Source organism: Rhyacophila brunnea, unplaced genomic scaffold (genome assembly GCF_057557595.1).
Source record: "Rhyacophila brunnea isolate RB1 unplaced genomic scaffold, BYU_Rbru_1.0 scaffold_17, whole genome shotgun sequence".
NCBI lineage: Eukaryota > Metazoa > Arthropoda > Insecta > Trichoptera > Rhyacophilidae > Rhyacophila > Rhyacophila brunnea.
Genome location: NW_028232827.1, coordinates 5,806,741 through 5,829,385, shown reverse-complemented (window position 1 = coordinate 5,829,385; position 22,645 = coordinate 5,806,741). Strand labels below are relative to the sequence as shown.

Sequence of the window (22,645 nt, the reverse complement as noted above, 5' to 3'; positions counted from 1 at the left end):
ACATTGCACAACTTTGACTGACCAAACAAGTTCTGTATCCATGGCGATAGTTTGACAGCTTTCGTTGTGTGGGCGATTTCAAAACACGAATGATAATTTTCAGCAAACAAACCAACGAAAAATCACACCGGATTTTAACTAGGGTGAGTGTTATTTGTAAGCTTGATCTTTTATCCCCTTTATAAGTACAAAATGTGTTCTAAATTTGCTCTCGGGTTAATCAGGTCGCGACCGAATAACAATCTGAGGAGAGGACGTCATCGCATTATTGTTTAGTTTAAAAGGACGCTTCTTTACACCCACAATATTCGCGCGATCAATTTATTTTATGAGCACTTAATTCACGTTTCAGCCCATTCGCTTTCGCCCAGATACGTATATCTGCAATAATAGGCCAAAATAAATCAAGGCGTCCTTGTATATCTACGTATAGCTTTCTCGCGAGTGATCCATTAGTGAAATTAAATTTTTATTTACTTACCTAATTGTTTCCTTTCAGATATGTAGTCGATCAGATAATCACCATGGACGATATACAGGGCGGAGAACCCTTCGTTTATCAAGGGCATTACATATCATGTATGAAAATCAATGGGGTGCCACTTTTACCTCCTTTGGTATGTAAAATTCTTCTTATTTTTCAAATAGTATAGAATGTAAACAATGTTTGTAATCGTCTTCAATGTAATATGATTAATAAACACATATTGGGAGAGTTTACACCTATATTGATAATACAGTACTCTCTCAGTAATCCATCACCCTAAAAACCAGACAAGTGTCAAATTAGTGAAAACGACGGATTATAGTGCATTATACAAAATATGGTAAACATTAAAACAGGTATTTCGTAAAAATAGTTTTTTTGAGAAATTCGTACTAGCAAATTACAGTTTTATTTATAATCAAAATATAGTATTTACTAAATTATACAACCGCCCACGGTGGCCGCGCGGCATAAGCGTTGGACTATAAAGCCGTGGGTCCCAGGTTCGAATCCTGGGTCTGGCAAGTACACATATTGTTTTTCAATTTGTGTGTCAGGGTATGGACCTAATAGGTTGAGCAAGTGGCTGACATCCATTTCTCGTAAAAAACAAAATCTGTCAATACAAACCTCCACTCTGTGGAGGCCCATATGATCCTATCAGGATCGGACATGGTCAAAAAAAAAAAAAAAATTATACATATTTATGAACTAAAAAATATTAAACAGTAAATCACTTGACACAACCAGTTGTTAAGTGAGGCAGATATTCTTGAATGGCTTAGGATTCCTGGCTTTCCACCAAAAGCTTCATTTTGCGTGTTCCGGTTCCATTTGAGCACAGCATAATTGTGATCCGGTCCTTGGGCACTTTCCTCCCTGGTAAATTACTTTCTTTGCGATGAACGTACGTTTTACGAAGAAGTTTCCAAAATAAACCTGTCTCATATGCATTGTACACTAGTACGTGGCAGACTACTGAATTTGACAATCGAATACCGGCGAATTAAAGAGCTTGATTTTGTGCTTTCAACTAGTAAAAATAACGGCGGATTATAGTAGCTGTCAGATAATCGAGCGGCGGATTACTGAGAGTATACTGTAATATGATTAATAAACAGATATTGGGAGAGTTTACACCTATATTGATAATATACTGAGTTACACTAATTGTGATACAAAAAATCTAGATTCAAATCACTTTTGTGGTAGAGCAATGACCATAAACAGCCAATTGTCGACTAAGCTTAGATTTTTCCATATTTTGGAGGGTATATAATTGAGGCGCCGAGCGCCAAAGGAGCTCAAGCACCATTTAACAAAAGTGCTACAAAATGCCGACAAGTTTTCAGTGAATTTATTTTTTTAATTTTAAACTTGAATGTTGAAATGGATAAATATTTTCTAAGCAAAGCAAATTTAAAAAAATCATAGTATTATTTGCAATAATATTTAACGAAAAATATCTATTGGATTCCAAAAAAAATCCTATCCCCTAATCCCCTTTGGCATATAGAAAAATGAAAAAAGGTGGCACTTGATACTTTTTTTTGTTGCATAAGCTTCTGTGGCATTAACATTTTTAAACTCAAATAATGGCATTAATTTAAAAAAATAAATCATTTAAAAAAATGTTTTAATGTAAGGGTTTGGATAGCAATAAAAAAACATTTTGATATAAACATATTTTATTATGCCAAATAAACACTGAAAAAATGGTCAAATTTGTTATGATTGTTACTAATATTAAATACGTTTTTGCCATTACAGCAATGATTTCGAAGCTTTTGGATTGCTTTTTTTTGTAATAACCGTCTATATACCCAATATTATTAATAATACTAAATCAAATCGTTACTCCAAACTGGCCAAAATAGCAAAATCATTATTCAAATTTAACACTATCATTTTTCTCAAGGATTCGGGTGATTTTTTAAATACTTTTTTTAGTGTATATCAATCGTAATTGGATATAAAATAAGATGAAATTAGAAATAAGAGTTATTTTCCTTCATGGAAGTAAAAGTTTAGTGGACATAATTACTAAAATGACGTTAATAACCATATTTCTAAAGTAATCTAAAATATTTTAAACAACAGCTTATGTGAAAGAAAAACGGATAAAACATGTTAAACTTACCGTGATTTTCCTCGTTTACAGGTTTAACACACATCGAAACTATTTTTCTAATCCTTCTTGAGCTCATTTTTAGTTTTTTTCACTGTTGAGAACGTATATTCAATCAGACAAATCTGACAGCTGTTTTGGTCTCGCGCTCTTCGTAGAATAATGGCGGATAAGCTTCTGTGGCGTGTTGACATAACGACCAAAACAATTATGCCACAGAAAATAAATCTCTATTGTAAAATATCCATAATTATTTGAGCGATAAGACTTTGTGGCATGATACATATCGATTTATAGAAAAAACCTACATTCAAATGTCAAAAATCGTTAAGTTGGCGCTTGAGCTCCTTTGGCACTCGGCGCCTCAATTTTATTATGCTATAAAAATATAAGTTATACTTGTTAGGCTTATCAAGCACCATTAGCGAGGGCTGAAAGAGTAATCTATGCGCTCCCCACAGACATTTTCAGTGATGTGCTGTGTATTTTGTATTTGAAATTTTATTGTTTTCAATTGTTTATATTTTTTTTCCTCTCTTCTGAGGGTAATATTTGCTATGGGCAAATGTGCCGCAGATGCCGTCATGAGATTATATAACTTTCTTTTTAGACCAAACCAAACCTAACTTATTACAACGTTTTTATTAGGTGGTATTCTTATTTGTCCGGTGTTTGTTTATCCGGTACAAATCGATTTTTAACTAACTTCCCGAATAGCTAGACATTTGAAACTTTTAGAATATATCAACACAATGCCAATGCATTTTTTTAAATACTTTTAGCCATCTTTAAGTAGAATTGAATTCATTTTCAGTTAATTATGTTTTGTATGAAAAGTTATTTCGGAAGAAATCCGTAATCCAATCCACTATTATTAGTTGCTAGGGGTCTGGGGTCTTAGCAACTAAATTATTAATATATACGTGCGTTACTATGGAAATCAATATGGAATGTCAAAACGACATTTCAATATTATTTCTATCAAGTACAAATTTTTTTGATCGTTTAAGCTAGTCAAGTCAAGTTTATATGATTCAACAGAAAATTTAAAAACGTTGTATATAAAAAGTTCTTTTTATCTTGTAATTATTTATTATAATTGTCTACAATCTACATGGAATAAACTGTTTTCGTAAAAAAAAAATTATGAAAGCTCATGACATCTGCGACATAATTACCGTGATGTATTTTTTATTTATTTATTTTTATTATATTATGTATTTTTATTTAACTTGTTCAGTTAGAATCAGCTTTTTTTCAATTTAAATCTCATGTTGTGGACGTCCTGAATTTTGATTTGTAATCTCCACATTGTTTTGTTTTTTAAATACCATAGATGTATGACTACCTTTGCAACATGCTAAAATATATCCACTTAAGCGCAACCCACATTGAGGTGCATGTCATAGTGCATGTCACCTACTGTCACGCTGTCGCTGCGAAAATTTAGTCTATGGTTTCATCATTTTGTAGAATGTTTTGAACGTGCACCGTCTCCGTAAATTCACTGAAGAATGAGACTGATGAAGAGTGCCTACTATAATTTTATTAGTAATTTGAATAATTATTAATTACTCATGCTAATTTCAATTAATTTTAACAGTTTCTACGTGTGCGAACATTAAAATACATGCGGCATGACATCCATAGATAATAGAACCCAACCTGCAGACCATAGATAATAAAGAACGTTCTTATCAAAAATACATAATGCCAACCGCTAAAAACAAAAAAACGTCATGCAGGTGCCGATGCAGTGCAGTTCAACGTGAGGTGACCTCATTGTTGCTTTAGTGATTACGGCAGATTTTTCCAACTGATAATGTTCGTTTAAAGGTTCAAAATGTGCTACGGGATGGGTGCTTCAGTCTGATAACATTTTAAACACCAAAAACAACGACATTACACACTTTTTTTCCCGTAGCGGCACCCCGTGACAGTAGGCGACAAGCACCATGACATGCACCTCAATTTGAGTCGCGCTTAACAGTCCTATAAACTTATCTAACGAACGGTAAAAAATGAAACTACGGACTATCGTATGGACGCCATTTTGAAAATGTCTCAGATTCTGTCCAGTTGCGAGTTTCGATTGGGTAGTTTTCGACTGTAGCTCCCCCATCCATTCTTTAGATAAGTTTGTTGGCCTGTACATGATGATACTAATGATAATAATATTATTATTATGTAACAAATACTTAATAATTTTAACTTCTTAGTGATGTCTGTTGAGCTAATTTACCTAATTAAGTATGCATAATGAATAAGTAAAATTTGTCATACCCATTAGCTAATATTTCTTCTCGCATCAGGCAATACAATAAATTACCATATTATTCTGAATTCAAAAATTTAACAATAGAAGTTCATTCTTCAAAAAGAAAACTGCCCTAAATAATATTATTATGCTGGCATCATAGATAACAGACGTATATAAATATATATATATAGATTCGTAAGTTCCATACAAGAAGATGCCCCTTATAATTTGTACCATCTATTGGCGTGACTCGAAGTTTTGACTGTGACAGAACCATAGATCCGAACCCAAAAAAGTATTTATAATTATAAAAACGAAATTGTGACAAAAATTAATAAAAAGTCGATATTTCAATTTAGATATGTACACTTTATTGCAATGATAATCATATTGACAAATTATGAGTAACAATATAAATTTATGAGGACATAATTATGTAATAATAATAATTTTAATGCACTCCCATCATGGAAATTATTTGTCAGCACTTCCTGTCAGATTGATGACTTCATTAATTATTTCATATATTGTGTAGCTTGAAGATTTCTTTATAAATTTTCATCGCTTGACGATCAACAACATATTGATGTAGATTCTGAAACAATAATTTTAAAATCTACTTAATCTCAAAATATAAAATGACAATGGTCGCCATTTACACTTTTGTAAGAATGCGCAAATATAATATAGACATTTTATATAGGTAGGTACGTAATTTACTCAAACATAATCTTCTTTATATACCTACCTATTTTTTATGTTTGCCTTGGTAGATTTGCAAACGTGAAAATTACAATAGGAAGGTACTATCATTATTTCGATACCACGACTGCAAAGAAATTTCAAGGGGCATACAATTGTATATACTTACCTATAAACATAATATAATAAAAGTAGACTTACCCATTAACTTATTTTATCAGCTATCGGATTGCAAAACCTTTTATCAATATGGTTTAAAAACGCCGAACAGCAATATTATTCTGACACTTGACACTTGGACGACTGCTTTTGTTTTGAAAATATCATGTAGAATTGACATGAAATTTGAAAAGACTGATCGAAAGCTCGAATGTTGATTGGCTGGACCATGGGTGAGCTCTGATTGGTCATTGAAATGGCCTTGTATCATGCGACTTCGTGTGTGACCGTGCTACCATCTATTCTGAAAACTGAGTATTAGGTGGTCACGTTCGCTGTATGGAACTTTCATCCCCCTGGCTGGCATGGCTGGCATTCAGTAATTTAATATCAGCTTAATTTTGCTTTACTGGCTATTTGTAAAAGTAAATGAATTAATTTAATTTATTTTACATATAAGTGGTTACATACATTAAGTAATTATTTTATAGATTTTTTTTGACTTTTAATGCTAGTTTCGTATATATAATGTACCCCTAATAGAAACCTTTTGTGGTGATCATTTTATGTATTTGTTATAATCCAAAGCTATTGTATTAAATTATTAAGACGATACATCAGTGAAACGGCAAATAATTTTCAACTATAGGCGCGACGAAATTTTGGGCTCGCTGGCATTCGGAGAGCGAACGTCGAGGTGTCAATACGTCAATTTGTTTCGTAATGGCGACGGGGGTATTAATTGTTAAATCGTGTAAAGATGACTAAAAACGTTACCCATTTACTTGATAAAGAAAACATGTCAAGGAATATATTATTATTGTTACTAATAGAACAATAAACAGAACATTGAATGGACACATGTTGGATTTATATGACAAATTATATTTCGTTCGGCATGCGTCGTTTGCACCCGCGACCCGCAATCCGCGTATCGCTTAGCCACGATCTTTTTAGACCTTGCCTCAACTGAGGTACAGCCTTAACATGTTCTGGATTGGATATATTTTGAAAAAAAAGAATTAATTTTCTTTAACAATATTTTACAATAATTGTTTATCTTGAGGTCAGAATGCAGCTGTCATTCACGTTGATAATCTTAGCCGCAGTATAGCCTGTACAGTATTATTACTGCCCTCTATTTATTTTTAGATGACCCAAGAATATCGTCAGGAAATGCAATATTATAAACAACTGGCGGTGGCCGTAGAGAGACGCATATCAGAGTTGAAAGTGTGCCTGGACGACACCACAGTCTATTCGACCAATCACCCCAGCGACACGGAGGAATGCTTCGATGCCGTGAACATGTCCTATGATAATATTCCCGTCAAGTCTTCCCTCATCGATAGACGGGACGGTGAACGGTTCCACGGGGTTTCCGACAACAATTATTTTGACCGAGAGAACAATCACTATGAAAGCATGAATTCACAAGTCACCATTATAGATCTGAGCTCGGATAACTTCAGCGATTACGGCTTGGTTTCCAAGCAATCGATAGACTCTCGCAGTCTGAAATCGGAAATAATTGCCACCGATGAAACGAGTAAAGGTTCTCGTATGAGCTTAAAAGATAAAAAATGTCCACTCGATTACAATGATGAATACTCAAAGAAACACAGCGATGGTGTTACGAGGCAGCTACACTCTTCTCCAAATGTTAAAACTGCATCCAAGAAAGATGGAAAAGAAAATGATAGATTCAATAGAAACAAAATGCAGTTTGAAGAGTTATTCACGAAGACGAAACAACTCTCTAACAAAACTATACTGTCAATGAATGAAATTCAGAATCGGAAAACATCCCAAATTTATAATGCTCCGAAGAGTACCGCAAAAAAGCCAATCGCTGCCAATCTTTCAAGGAATAAAAAGGCGACTCCGGTAAAGAGAGATCTCATTGTAAAGAATCCATCTTCGGCTAGTGCGAGTAAAAAATCTGCCGCTAAGATATACGACAGAACGTCTGAACTGTTGAAGGCGCGGAAGAGGCTGGCCGTCGTTGAGAAGAGCAAACTATCGCCGTCGAAAAATGTCACCGGATCCTTGAATAACATTTCATCCGGGCTGACTTCGCCTCCTAAATTGGTACGGCAAAACTCGTACACGTTAGAATATCCGAGTCCATTGCTTCTCGCCCATCTCGAAGTGCAGTCGTTGACATCGGGAGTGGAGGTAGGGTCGATTTCCATGTCGGAATCGACCAGCACCAGCCAACTGTGCAATCTCCCCGGGAAATCGAACAAGAATGTAAATAACGCCAAAGAATTTTGGTCTTCCATCGGTTCCGATATCAATTCGTTATCCGTTAATGAAGTTTCCGAACCGAGTAAATCCACTTATGATAATATTGAAGACTATGAAGAATCGATTTCCGGTTCTTCTAAACAGACGTCTGATAAAAAACAAAACTCTTTCGTGAGCGATTCAAAGTCTGGGGTAATGCAGAAATCTGCTGGATTTCAAAATGATAACCAAGACGTATCTTCCAACGTGTCTTCCATAAATATTAATACTAGCTCCGAGTCGTCAAAAACTATTCATAATCCTGATGATCATTCGTCAGTCAAATCGCACAGAAGAAATAAACAGTCAACGCATGAAGTAGGGGATTTGCAAAATGAATTCGAAAATGTTTGCATCGATTTTGGCGAGAGACCCAATGGCAAGTCTGAAATTCATGACGCTTCCAACGTCTGCTTAGATTATATCATGAAAAAGTTTCACAATGATCACGAAATGCAGATGGGAGCTCTCGTTAAAAAACAGCAGGAAGAACAGCTGCTTCTTCAGAAAGCTTTTGAAAATCAACAGCATCTCCTGATGGCGCAGTTTCAAAATGCGTACGCTTCCGTCAAGTCAAATTCTAACTCGTCTAAAGTTTCTAGAACTAGAGACGACGGCAAGAATGACAAAACAGATTTAGATCCGCAGTCTAATAAAATCATGCGGAGAGACGATTCTGACAATTCACAGCGGTCTTCCATTTCATCCGTAGGTATATCTCATCTGGACGGCAACACTGAAAAATATCTCTCGATAAGCGCCGATGTCCTTAACAAATCTCGATGTCTTTTAACAAATCGGAGAAAGGTTAATTTATCACCGACCAATATTCAATGTGTTAACGTTATGCCTACCCAAACGGGTATTTTTCATATTGGAGGTGATATGGATAATCAGAGAGACGATAGACCTTCATCAATGAAATCAGGCAAATCTTTGGTTAGAAAACTATCTTATAATAATGATATTCCCGAAAGTGGAAGATCCTACAACGGTTCTTCCGATATTAAACCGGATAAGTTAGTAAACATTGAAACGAAATTGCAAATTTCTTCGCGTGGTAATACCAGTTATGCTGAATCCCTGAATACCGTTTATATGTCTGACGATGACCCAATGGCCACCAGTAGGACCAATAATACGATGGACGATGTCAACTTTACGTTTACTTCTGACGGTATTCAGCAGAAGAATAATGTCTACGGCTACAGCAATAAAGACGAGTCTTACACTATCGTGCCCGTTTCCAAAGAGCAAGAGAGAGCCGAAAAAATCAAGAAGGCTCTGACTAAAATATCCGAAATACAGAAAAATCTGCAATCGCAAGCCATGGGTAGAAGTAGCAATCGGAGCGCTAACTACGAGAGCAGTGATTATTTTCAGAAGTCGAAATACGCGACGGACAGCGATCAGCCGATATCGCTCTCCTCAATTGAGGCCATGCCGTATTATTATGCCGAGGCGCAGAGTCAGCGGGGGACGACGGATAGAAATGCGCTGTCGTTGAATCTCACGGAAATTCACAAACCGAGTAGCAACAAACAGACGCCGTTGAAGAGGCATAAGACTCCTCAGCAGATAGAGCAAGAGGTAAGTTTTATTTTTGATTTTTCAATTTTTTAGTTTCACAATCAGTCATCAGCGTCAGGGATTAGAATGTACCAGACTGTAATAATCTCACTCCTCCAGCCAGTTATCTGTTTCCATTAAATCCAGTAATTTCCAATTCTTTCCATTATGATAATATTGTACCTGCAGGTCTATTAGGTCATTCGCTGCTGACTAGATAATGATTTTTTAATTACCACCTTTAAAATGCACGTTAATTACATTGATCGGCCGCCTGGTCATTACGCGCTGGGTGCGTCTTCAGCGTCCAAAGTATTAATAGTTATCACTTTAGCACGTTTCCGTTATTATCATTGGTCAAAATTTGCACATTAGGAATTCTTTACAGTAAACGTGATTAAACGGTTAGCAGCGGATATCTTTAATTCTCGGTAGATATATCGGTCAAATTCGGATATGTTCGTGCGGGTGAACCCGAGCAGATAAAGCCGAACCGCGTCATCTAATCGGTAATGCGCCGAACACAAGAATTTTGTATTGAGATATAGACATAACCTACGATTTTATTAGTCATGTCATATGGTTTTGGTTCCTGAACGTTGAAATGCGCGAAGTTTTTTCAATAAACATTAAACCTTTAAACCTCAAACAGTCAACATAACCTACAATTTTGCCAGTCTTGTCAGCAGGACACGGAGATGTTGACGTAATTATTTTTCGAAACATCTTGCATCTCAATTCTTAATATGTAAAATTGACTTACTCTGTCTCGTTCTCACGTTAGCATGCCGAACAGAGAGAAAAGATATCACCTTTTGACAGTTCAGACGGTTAACTTTTTTACATAATTAACCGCCAGAATACGTTAAGTGATAAATGTGATATATCTATCACAATTAGCTCTTTTTCGATGTTAAGTGATATGTTAGAATAAACCAGCTGAGGCTGTTTTTTGAAATTTTTAGATTCATGCTGCCTCGATTATTGTCGCCTTTGCCAAAGGGTACCTGACTCGTCGACTGATGAAGACAGAGAGGGCGGAAAGCACAGTACAGACCATCCGAGACACTCTGTACTGTGCTCTACAGCTACATCGTGATGAAGGCGGCATCCAGGGGGCTGACGTGGACTTGCACCGCCGACTGATACAGCAGGTGCGAATATCATTGAGTCCTTCCGAATGACCATAGACACAAACTGATTTTAATAAAATTAATACCATATTTCGTACTATGGTTGGTTTACTTCATCATTTACCTCAATGTGTATGAAGTAGCCATCTTAAACGAGGTATCAACCGACTCTTAGTTTGCCTTGCAGCTTTCTGAAATTCAGTCTTTTTACTATGTGTGACTCGTCCGTTTTATGTACATGACGCAGCCATTTACGGCAGCTTAATTTGAAGGTTTTGTAAAGCAAAATGCTTAGATATTTTTTTATTGCCTTTGTTCAGATTACCTCCGCATGCTACGCCCTACACGACATGTTCATTGTGTACACGCCTGAAGAACGGATGTCCATCATATCGCAGGATAGAGAAAGGAAGCTGATGCTGTCTCACCGTAGCTCTTCGAACGGCGTGTCCCCGATGCGGCAGCTCTCTGCCACCTCGCAGCGCACAATCAGACGAAAACTGTAAGAATCCAATTGGACTGGCCGTTTTCACCTATTGCTTTCAAGGTTCACAGTAACATAGAATAGTGGAAAATAGTAGCGATTCGATTTCCTGGATTTCGGAATTAGTATTCCCAAACCCAAGCCCGGGATCAGTGTTTATAATATGAATATGAATTTTCGCTATGCAAAAGAACTGTACAAATTAATATTTCACATCTGCTGACCTGTATTTGCAGGAAAGATTTGTGTATATTTTTTCCGATCCCGCAATAGAAAAAAAAACACGATTATTTCAAAGTTTACTATTAACTCTTTTACTCCCAGCTGATTTAGCCTAGCATATGCGAAAACTCCCAAGCGTTTTTTGACAAAAAATCGTCGATTTAGTTTTTTTTAAATAACTAATTCTACACGTCATGTTTTAAAAATTTGAAACTTTTTTTGTGTGTTCTCAATGGTGTATAAAGCAATAATAAGTAATAATATTGATAGTTTACATCAATAAAACAAAAGAAAAAAATAATGTATCAATATTTATTTAGAAATGAACGGATAAAACTATGTTTGAACAACAAAACAAGTGTGACAACATTTTTTTATTTATAATTGATTTATCAAATTTTATAATATAATCTATCCTTATGTAGTAACAGAAAAAAAAAAAAACAAATTATTATTTATCTATGAAATAGAATTTTTATAAAGTAATCAAAAAAAATCGTATAGTGTCCAAGGTATTCAAGAATATTATTCAATTCACGAAATCGCAAGAGAATTCGATACAGTATCGACCGACTAACTGATATGGAATGAAGTAATTTCAAAAAATAAGTCTCAAAGCACTAAATCATTTATAATAATATTTATATTCATGTATTTTTTCACCATCTTACCAAAAGTACAGTGGCATCCATTGTTAGTTCAAAAATTACAAACTTCATTTGATATATGAATCATAAAACAACTAAAAGAAATATCAGAATTTAAAATGTGTCATAAAAATAATGTTTTATTATTTTTATGACCCTCTTTGGTCTCAAGTTCGACAGCAGACCAATTATGACTTGTGAGTTAATAGGGTGTGACATAATTATAAATAAAGCCAACACTAAAATAAATGTTATTCACACTCAACACACAGTGAATATAATGATTCGTCTACACGAGACGAAATATGACGGGAAAAAATTTGGAATAAATCGTAAATTTGGTTCCAAACTTTCGGCCGATGGATCGGCCCAGATGGAGTTTTCGCATAGGTATGGTGGGTCGAAATATCGGCCCCGTGGGAGTAAAACGGTTAATAACCCTTTTTTAAGACTCTATTGTCATGTCAAAATTGAATAGTGTGTGATATTTTAAATACTGAGAAACTATGATAATTATTAGAGTTACCAACCTGTAAAAATTTAAATGAAACAATATTGGTTGGGCCAATTACGTCGCCCTCATCCCTATATTTCCCTCCTACCTCAAATCCTAAATATTGTCGCAAGTCCAGGTGCAACTCAGGATTTGAGGTAGGAAGGAAATTTAGGGATGACGACGACCATAATTGGCCCAACCAAATATAATCTTTCCATAAATAATAAGAAAATGAATGTACATTTATTATAAAGGGTCAAATTAAAGTTTTCATGTTTTATTATACTGATTTATTGAGAAACTTTCACAAACAAAACTGCCATTATCTTATAATTCTTTATCGTACAAAAATGTGATATTTCGTATGAAAATCATATGTATGCTAATCCTGGAATTCAGGATTCCGGGATTACAAACCATAATGAATACGTTGGTTATATAAGACATAGGTATTGTCGAGCGTAAATAGTTGAATTATGCAGATGAAGAGAATGAGATGTTTACAAGAAAACTTTTCCTGATTTTGTTAAAATGGATGGACAATGGGCGCTAATGAAACAAAATAATTTTGCGAATATGCATTATAAAAGTAAATAGTGCGAAATACAATATATTCCCCATTGCAATAGAATCTATACATTTTTTCATGAATGCCATTCTTTCTACATGTGCACGATTCAGTTTTTAATGCATCTGACGAAATGAGTTTCTCTCCTGTAAACAAGTAGAAGGGACAATAATGAAATCATTTTCCAATGATATATGTGTAAGATAAGTAATGATTTGATTAAAAAGCAACTATGCCATCAATTCATTCAATATTCGATGTTAATCTCATTATACAGAAGAGTTCCAAATATATTCTGCAAATTGAAAAATATTCTTTTGTTTTATTTTCTGTCAGGCAACACTGTACATTATGTTGTTTGTTTCCATAGAAACTTGATTTAGTGACATAATCAAAGTCATTGACATACCTTTTCAATGCAATGTTCTTTTGTTGGACAGAGAGAGGATGTCACGAAGCCATTCTGGCGTATTTACGAACAAAACAACGAGAACTATCAACCCGCCACCTCATGTTATGACGAGGTCTCATTATGGTAAGCGAATTCAACATATTTACTTATCTATCTGAGATGTTAAACATTTTAAATCCTAATAATCACGATAATTAACTGTTCCTTGCACTGTAATTACAGCAATTATCTGTTAATGTTCAAATGAAATCCAATATTCGATCTGGTATCTCTAGTCGTCACAACCGACAGCACACTATTACACAATTTTACTCTGAGCAACATTTGCTCTTAGCTAATCGGATTCCTTTCAATATACGAGCGGCGTTCGCATGCATGCATCTATAGTACATTTCATCAACACATTATCTCTTGAGAAAATGGATTCTGCAACGAGCCTGAAACGTTGAGGAAAGAACATGCGGTGAATACCCAAAAATCTATTACAATAACAAACAACCATGAATGTCTCAAATATGTTTTTTTTTTGCTAGGGCAGTCGTCTTGAAGAAGCTTCAGAATATGTGAACATTTACTTTGGATATTATCATAGTGTGAGTTGTCTTTTGATCCGTGTATCATTTCAGAGCAGAGTGACCACATGAGAGGAGGCGGGATGATGGATAAAGCGAGACGGAGTGTGACCGTGGCCGGCGAAGCCAACAGCCGCAAACCGTGGCGATGAAAATCTTACATCTACTCCACTTCAATACTAATTGCATACTTGTCTTTATTTTGGTCAGCATCTTTATAAATGCAGACGAGTTATTAATGTGACAATATTATATCATTTCAATGTCATTAACATCATTTTATTTCATTCATGTGATGTTTTTGATATACTTTTGGATGTCGCAATTACGGTACACCATTGTCTATCATCTGCATACTATAGTGGAATAACTTAACATTGAAATTGTGCAGATAGCGATTTCTCCTACTGTGCACGAATTACATAGGGTAAATTTAATTATTGTTACCGTTATATTTTCCGACTGGCCTTACATGAAGATGAAGCCTATCGCATCGTTTTCTCTCGCCCGGTGTCGCTCTAACTACGTCATATTTTCTATCAAAACTATCGAAGTTCACGCTTTTGTGGAATGTCTATAGTACCCCCTTCTTGGCATGACTACTTTTGACGATGACTTTGAATTTTTTTTATGTTATAGAAGTCATTTGACAATTTTCCATTCAAAGTGAGATTCGAGACAGTTTTTTCAGCTTTTGTGAATTGATTTTACCATTTTTTATGTACTCTGACTTGCCAAGCCTTTTTTTTAGGTTTACCAAAATTTCCAAAAATTTCCTTTCAAATTCCGATGATGGTGTATTTCCAATAAAATTGTAATATTTTTGGCATACTATACATACCTACTTGATATAGTACATGGGTATGCCGACTAAAATTATAGTACTAATACTATAGTAATTATGGTAAGTACAATTGGCAACACTTTGCGAATCTCCGATGAGTCAAATTAATATTTTTACAGAAAAAAGTTTTACCGCACAGTCCTTCAGTTTTGTGTACCACCAAGAGTACGCATATGTACCATAGTTTGGCCGCTGTGGAGAAATATCATTTATCATATGGTCACAAGCGAGTTAATCGTGTTTAGCACAGTTGTGTCATGGCTACGTTTCTTTTGAATGGCGTCACATCTTATAGAACGATGACCGTCATTGTTTTAAATAAACGATATCTTTAAATAACAAGTCATCATTTTGCATCAGATACTTTCATTCAATATATAAACGGTTTATAAAAATACTGACAAAATAAATTCAAGTACACATTATACTTTTCGATGTACCCTTTTGTATATAATATACTATTTTATGGGAGCATTTTCCTTGTCTTACCTATTACCGTTACAAACACCCACTGTCTAAATTGAATGTATTGTTATTTTTAGAATTATTTTTTATATGAAGAGGATTGAAATTTTTCTGTACTGCATTTTCTAAATATAATGGATTTATATGCTAGTTTATTAACCTTCTAATTTTTCTAAGAAAGGTTATTCCAAGTTGTGAAATATTGACACGTATAGTAATATATACCCCCGTTTACACCTGCGTGGATTTACTGCTGAAAGTATGTATTATTGCGGCCATAACAAAAAAATGCATATGCAAACACGTATTATGGTGCAAGTTGCAAGATTGCATGCATGTATCAAAAAAGTTCAGAAGCTTCTGAATTTTCACGCAATAATTGGTACTTGGGTAGTAGAACATACGAACAGAAATACGAACTACTAATAAATACAAATAGCATCATACAATGACAATATCGCGTCTCGCTTACGCTTAAAGAATGATATTGGACAGAGAGTCAGCACTTTTACGTGTATACAGTATTATCGCAATAGTTTAAAATACACACTATTGGTGCCAGTAAATCTATGCACGTATACCCCGTTTACACGTACTTAGATTTACTGCTGACAGTACATATTATCGCGGCCGTAACAAGAAAATGCACGTGTAAACACGTATAATCGTGCAAATTGCAAGATTGCATGTGTGGATCAAAAAAGTTCAGAAGCTTCTGAATTTTCATGCGACAATTGGCCTGTGCGATATCTGCGCCTGCGCAGTAGAACGATAGTGTTAAACCTGCTGGTAAAAAAACAAACTACACCACGCAGAGACTCATTTTCTATCGTACAGTGACAACATCGCATCTCGCTTACTCTTGAAGAATGAGATTGGCGAGACAGTGAGTACTTTTACATGGAAATAGTTATTATCGCGATAGTTTAAAATACACACTATTGGTGCAAGTAAATCCATGCACGTGTACAGGCGCTATTAGTATATAGCTCATCTATTTAGGGTAGCAGTACAGCTATTTATATATTATATATTATGTATGACAACATTATTGTTGAACCAGTTATTGTTTAAATTTGCAGCTTGGAAAAAAAATGCTTATTGATAAAGTTAAAAAAATGTTACAAAGTTATGAATATAGTACAAATATCGTTAAATTGAATTAACTAACATTTTCATCTAAACTAAAAACATTTTATATAATTTTTATTATGTGGACATTGCTGCATATTCATATATTTATTACATATCATTTCCTCTATAAGAGATTTTTTATCAATTTACTATTACTTTGATTGTCTTGAGGCTGTATTGTATTATTATTTATACATAAATACGTTTTTGAAAGCTGTGTACAGACTTATATGAGCAACCGTTCAGTACGCTAAATGTTGCTAAAAATTGGCATTGACAACTTTTGCTCGCAGTGTCTTGGAGAAATTTTTGACCGGCAATATTATGTCTATTGCTTCTTCAAGATTATAAAAAAATCCTAGTCATTCAGAACTTGTCAATAGAAGCAAGGTTTAATTGGATTGGACTATGCAACTGGTTTCTCGAGTCTGTGCGCACTTTAGGGAATAAAACCGAGTATCATTATCAGTGGCGATTCTCCCTTGAGAGCGTTGGAGCGGTGCACACCCACCCACTCAATTTATGCGAAAAGACTTTTTTTAAATGAGTATTTAATTTATATTTGATTAATTAAAAGTGTTCTGATCTATTACCGTAGTCATTAATTCATATACAAAAACAAATTCTAATATGTGTTTTTAACCGGCTATTTTAAATAATAATATTATATGTTGATGTGAGCGATATTCGCCATCGCTCGACCAAAGCGCCCAGTAATCTAATTTCGATTTCTTTGCAATGAGAAAGAGCGTCGTCTGGCGCGTGGAACAGCAATACGTAAATATTTTTTCTACGTGCTCGGGAGCGACAGTTCAAGTCGCTCTCGGCCCGAACGCAGATTAATCGGTTTTAAAACAATACATCCCGTATCACACGTACAATTATTGTATGACAATTTTTATTCAATATTATTATAAAAATAAATTCTTTTCACAGTACGCATTTAAATTTCTGCACATGTTGACAACATTTCTAAAATTTAGGCGAAGTACAATTTAAAAATAAACTTCAAGTTTTTTTTCAGTTTGATAACTAAATTCACAATGTTTATCAATTATGATATCTCTTCAAACTAGCTCTGTAATACGTCTGACTTTTGAGATAAAAATAAACTCAAAAATGAATTGTCTGTTATTTACAGCTTGGATAATTTTTATAATGCTGATGGCGCCTCAGCATTATAAAACATTTTAATCGAAAAAAATCTCATTGACACATTTACGGAAACGGTTTTACTATTAAATTTAATTTTTACTATTCCGATGACATCAGTGGAAAGCGAAAGATGTTTTTTCACACTCAAACGGATCAAGTGTTTTAGTAGAAACACCATCGCGCAATCAAGATTGAACACATTATGTATGCTCAGTATCGAAAAAAGAATGATACAAGAGATTCCTGACTTCAACAAACGCGTAATTGAAAAATTTGTGTCGATGAAAAACAGAAGAATGGATTTCTCATACAAATGAACAATAAATCCCGGTCACTGCCAGATACGAGATATTTCGATACTACTAATAATTCGGTCAAAACAAAATAGTTTGTGTTAAAGTTTAAAATCCATTTTTTTTCAAGAAAAACTGTTTTTAGAGGTACAACAAATAATAAATAGTGAGTTATTTATTATTTCTTTTAAATGTACTAAATTAAAAAAACCAATAGTTTTTTTTTTTTGATTTTTTGGTGAAGTTTTGATGAAGGCAAATGCCTTTTTACGGCAGTCAAAAGGTGAAAAAAGTGAACTCCCAGTAAAATAACTCACCGGTCGCCACTGATCATTATGTATTATATCGTGTTCTTTGATGTAGGCAACACGAAGCATTTATCTGACGTTTTTTTTGAAATATTGTTTACACAATATCTGAGTGAAATTATAGTTATTGGACGTTTAATAGTCAGTCATAAGCTAGGTATTATTAATAGCACTATGTATCTATGGTAATTAATTGTATTACAATAATTATAGCATTTATATGCAGGATTGCAAAAGATAATTGAATATCATGTAGCAATTCAGTCAAACGTAATAATTCAGTTTGAAATATGTTACATACTGGTCACTGTATAGTAATTGGACCGCGCATGCATTTATAGATCAAGCGTCGATTTTGCAAATCTGAGATAGTTGGGTTTCAAGTTTTCCATTGTCAAGCTAAAGGGTCAATGTAATCACGAGGAGCATGAACTGTTTTTTTTTTTTTTTTACTAAAAGCAGTCTAATATAAGCCGAATATGGCCGTCTATTTCATTGTGCCCCTAATTGAAAAGCTTGCCTCCAATAGCCATATCATTCTACTTGTTCATTTTAAGTTATTCTGGTTTTACAGCCATTATACAAATATCATCGGCATAGCGCAGATGAGACGAGCGTTCTCCATTAATGTTTTATGCCAAGATTTTCCCAACTTCTAAGTTTAAAGAAGTCTTCCAAACTTTGGTGAATACACGTAACCTTGTTGAACACCTTTTTACATTAGTTTTGTATAGTCTTCACATCATCGTTATAATCTCTGGAGAGAGCCCACGACAGACCATTTTTAGAGAGTAACATCACCTGTGAATGCAAGGCAAATAAATCTATTTGTGTATTCCAAATTCTTTCAGCCACTCGCTTGTTCCATTATTTGTCTAATCTCTGAGCAAGTCTATCGGTCTACGTTTTGTAGATTCATTTTATAATCTTCCTTAAAGTTTTGTCATTTTCTGCGTTATATTATGTATCCAATTTGCACAATTGAGCTTAATTCAAATCTAAAGGAATACAGATCTTCATTTTAAGTGATTATTTATTTTTTGTTTGATTAAGATTAAGGTCTAGTAGTTAAAACTCATATTTTTTAAATAATATGTCGCTTGATCTGTAAATATACAATGCTGTCCGATTACTGTCGGAGTTGAACAACGTAAAGTTGTGTTTTTTTTAAAATTATTAGTCAAGATTGATTAAAACATTCAATAAAAAAATACATATTATTTATAAGCTGGAAAAAATTTGTATTTTTCCTTTCGTAATTATTTAAATTTTTTATAATAAACATTAGACTTTAGTGAATGTTATGATGCTATGAAACGTTAGAAGTGTGGGGATAATGTTAAAATGTAGTGCCTTTTTCTGAATATTTAGTTTTGCTCTTATATGTAATTTTTTTGTAAGATAAATCAATAAACCATCAATAATTTTTATATTACCATAATAATATATATTTTTATATATGAACTATTTAGTTTCTGACACTCTATTACATGACAATTAAGTATGTGCTTAGAGGGCAGCTATTGTGTTTTTTTTTTACAATTTATTTTTGTACTGTCAAACGTTATAATATCTCTTTAAATGCGGCCAAAAAATACCAATGAAACCGTTAATCATGTTGTGAAACGATGCTTCCATTTTTTAAAAGTATTTTTACAGAACAATTTTACAGAAATAAACGCTTGTCATATGACTCGGTCGACCATTTTCTCCATAGGCCACCAATCTGCCCCTTTTTTATTTATTAAATCATGAAACGTCAAAATCAAATTTAGTATGTATCAAGGTGCAGTTTTGAACAACTGGCACTTCTGTCTTCTTGTCATATTAATATTAACATAACTTTTTGTTTTTGGCCAAATCATAAAGAATCTGTAATTTTTCAAATCATGTTACACCCACCACCTGTGGTCATTCTCAGAATAAATTTTTATATTATAATAATAGCAATTTATAAAATACCAGTGAGCAACGAAAATTCTACATTAAATTTACCGCAGAAAGTGTTCAATATAATTATTGTGGAATAATAAACTATGTCAAAGCTAAGTATACGATCGATAACATACATTCCTTTTTTTATCTAAAAAGTTAAAGAAAATCTCTATTAGACGGAGCCCAAATGTAATATGAAAGTGAAGCTGAAAAGATGAAGTCATGGACAAATGTTTCAATTATCAGTAATGTCATATTGGAGATCAATTTCTAGGGAACTGAACACAATTATCGCTTTTTCTATTAAACTCAAACAGTCAATTCCATGAATTGTCTAGATATACCCTGAAATTTGGATTTGTTACGAATGAATGTTATTGTGAACATATTCTTCACGAAACATTATGTTTGATTTTTACCGGAACCAAAATATTTACATTATAATTTAAGTGGCTTTTTACTGACTGTGTAAATTATTGTACATTGAAAAGTAGCCAAATACACAGAAATATGATTAGTTAAAATATTTAGATGAATAATCACAAAAATTTCATAATATGTTATACACATATTACCAAAAGATCAACTGCCGAAGACACTTACAAAATATTAATTTTTAGTGACCAATTCTGCCACACTAAAAACATTCCAGAAAAGTGCTATAATACTATAAGTTCATAAGGCTCCCTCTAGTATAGTCCAAGCTCTATGTTTGACTCACTTCCCATGTATATTTATTTACATATGGAAAACCTTTAGCGAATACATGTAATATTCAAATCTTCTTTGTTAAATCTTATTTCTTGCACAAACTTTAATGACTAATACTTCACCTACCGCTCCTGCCTGTGGGCATGCGTCACTGCGTTGTGGCATCGAAGGTAGGTCGTAAATACTTGTTCTTCTTCAAATGAATTGACATGTGTTTTTAAACATCTCGATTTTTATTCAATTGAATGCAACGATAAATTGTGGATTATTAGTATTAATTCAAGCTTATAAAAATCTTTTTAAAAATTCAAACAGATTTAAATCACAAAATTCATTCAATTTCAATACATTGAATTAGGTATTGTTTTATTTGATGCATTAATGTAGTTTAAATTTAATTGAAATTTGCTGGTTTTTATCAAACATGATGTCAAGGACGTAGCAAGGTATTTTAGTACCCGCCACAGTGCGCCTCTTATGTAGTGCATAATTTGTAATCACTATGAACAAATATCAACCTATAAATAGGTACAAAGTTTAATGGTGTCTGGTTACCATTAACCGAACTTAATAATGGAGGCTTAATAACTAATAAAAATTTATGACCTCTCTAAAATTGAAAACAATTTATGATCCCCGATTTTTTTTGTTTGTATAAAAATCAGAACTCTTAAATATTTAATTATGTAGGAAAAATAGTGAATTTTCAAAATTAACCAGACGAAAGACTAAATGTTACATAAACAAATCATAAGAAGGTTCATTCCTCCATAATTGGTAATTTTAGGATAAAATTTTCCATTCACTTGTGCGCCCCCTTGTTATGCATTAGCCTGGCGTACCCTACTTTGCGTATATTGAGTGGTAGGTAAGTGTTAAAAATACTCTTTTTCTTATAGAATCTTTAATACTATTCACTTGTTGTGTACACTGCTTTATGTTTGCACTTGTCTGACAACGATATATACCTATTTGCATATATATTATATATTTTTGTTTTAAGATTACGTAAATGAGATCTTTTCACAGAATCTATTATCATTTAGATATTTTAAAGAGGCTTTGTTCATATCGTAGTGTCACGTTGAACATTTATTATATATTTGTACAAATACTCTGCCACTATGTTGCACAACAATAAGTTAATTGTATGTAATCCACAAAATTTTAATATGCTAGATGTAAAATTGTGTTTTTTTTATTTACAATCTTCTTGCCTTTGTATAATTATTATATATGTTTAGTAATTTATTGTTGTGATTCTCTATATACGTCTACTCGTAATATTTTTAACATATTTATTTGATGACCAAAGTGAAATAATAAGGTATTTTATGATTATATCGGCTTTTATCTGTCCAATTAAATATTATATACTATTGGAAAAACTGACTTTTCATTAGCAATTGAAATTTCTAGTATTATGTATTTTAAACGAATTGTCATACAATAGTATCCAGTCTTTGAGCTTTGGGTGTATATATGCATGTATCGTGAAAAGACAAGATAACGAAACGGTTACAGCTGTGTATTACAAACCAAAAAATGGCACTAAACCAGAATATTTTGGACATATCGTCGGTGTTTTGTAAAAAGGGCGAATCAACCATTTTGGCGAAATCGAGATTTTAATGAAATACAATATGTACCCCACTAGCTTTGTTGTGTGAAA

The 22,645-nt window shown here is 33.5% G+C and overlaps 1 protein-coding gene across 2 annotated transcripts; it reads left to right on the top strand.

Annotated features, from left to right (window-relative positions):
- Positions 1-23: 23 nt before the first annotated feature.
- Cp110 (Centriolar coiled coil protein 110kDa) lies at positions 24-15,374 on the top strand. Of its 2 annotated transcripts, none has more exons than XM_085944874.1 (7): positions 24-143; positions 500-617; positions 6,889-9,615; positions 10,560-10,748; positions 11,048-11,229; positions 13,585-13,679; positions 14,188-15,374. In XM_085944874.1, the coding sequence occupies exons 2-7, from the start codon at positions 525-527 to the stop codon at positions 14,190-14,192; spliced, it is 3,291 nt and encodes a 1,096-aa protein (XP_085801000.1). In that variant the 5' UTR covers positions 24-143; positions 500-524; the 3' UTR covers positions 14,193-15,374. The 2 variants fall into 2 exon arrangements, with proteins under 2 accessions (XP_085801000.1, XP_085800999.1); XM_085944873.1 differs by having other exon boundaries at positions 14,183-15,374.
- Positions 15,375-22,645: the final 7,271 nt, after the last annotated feature.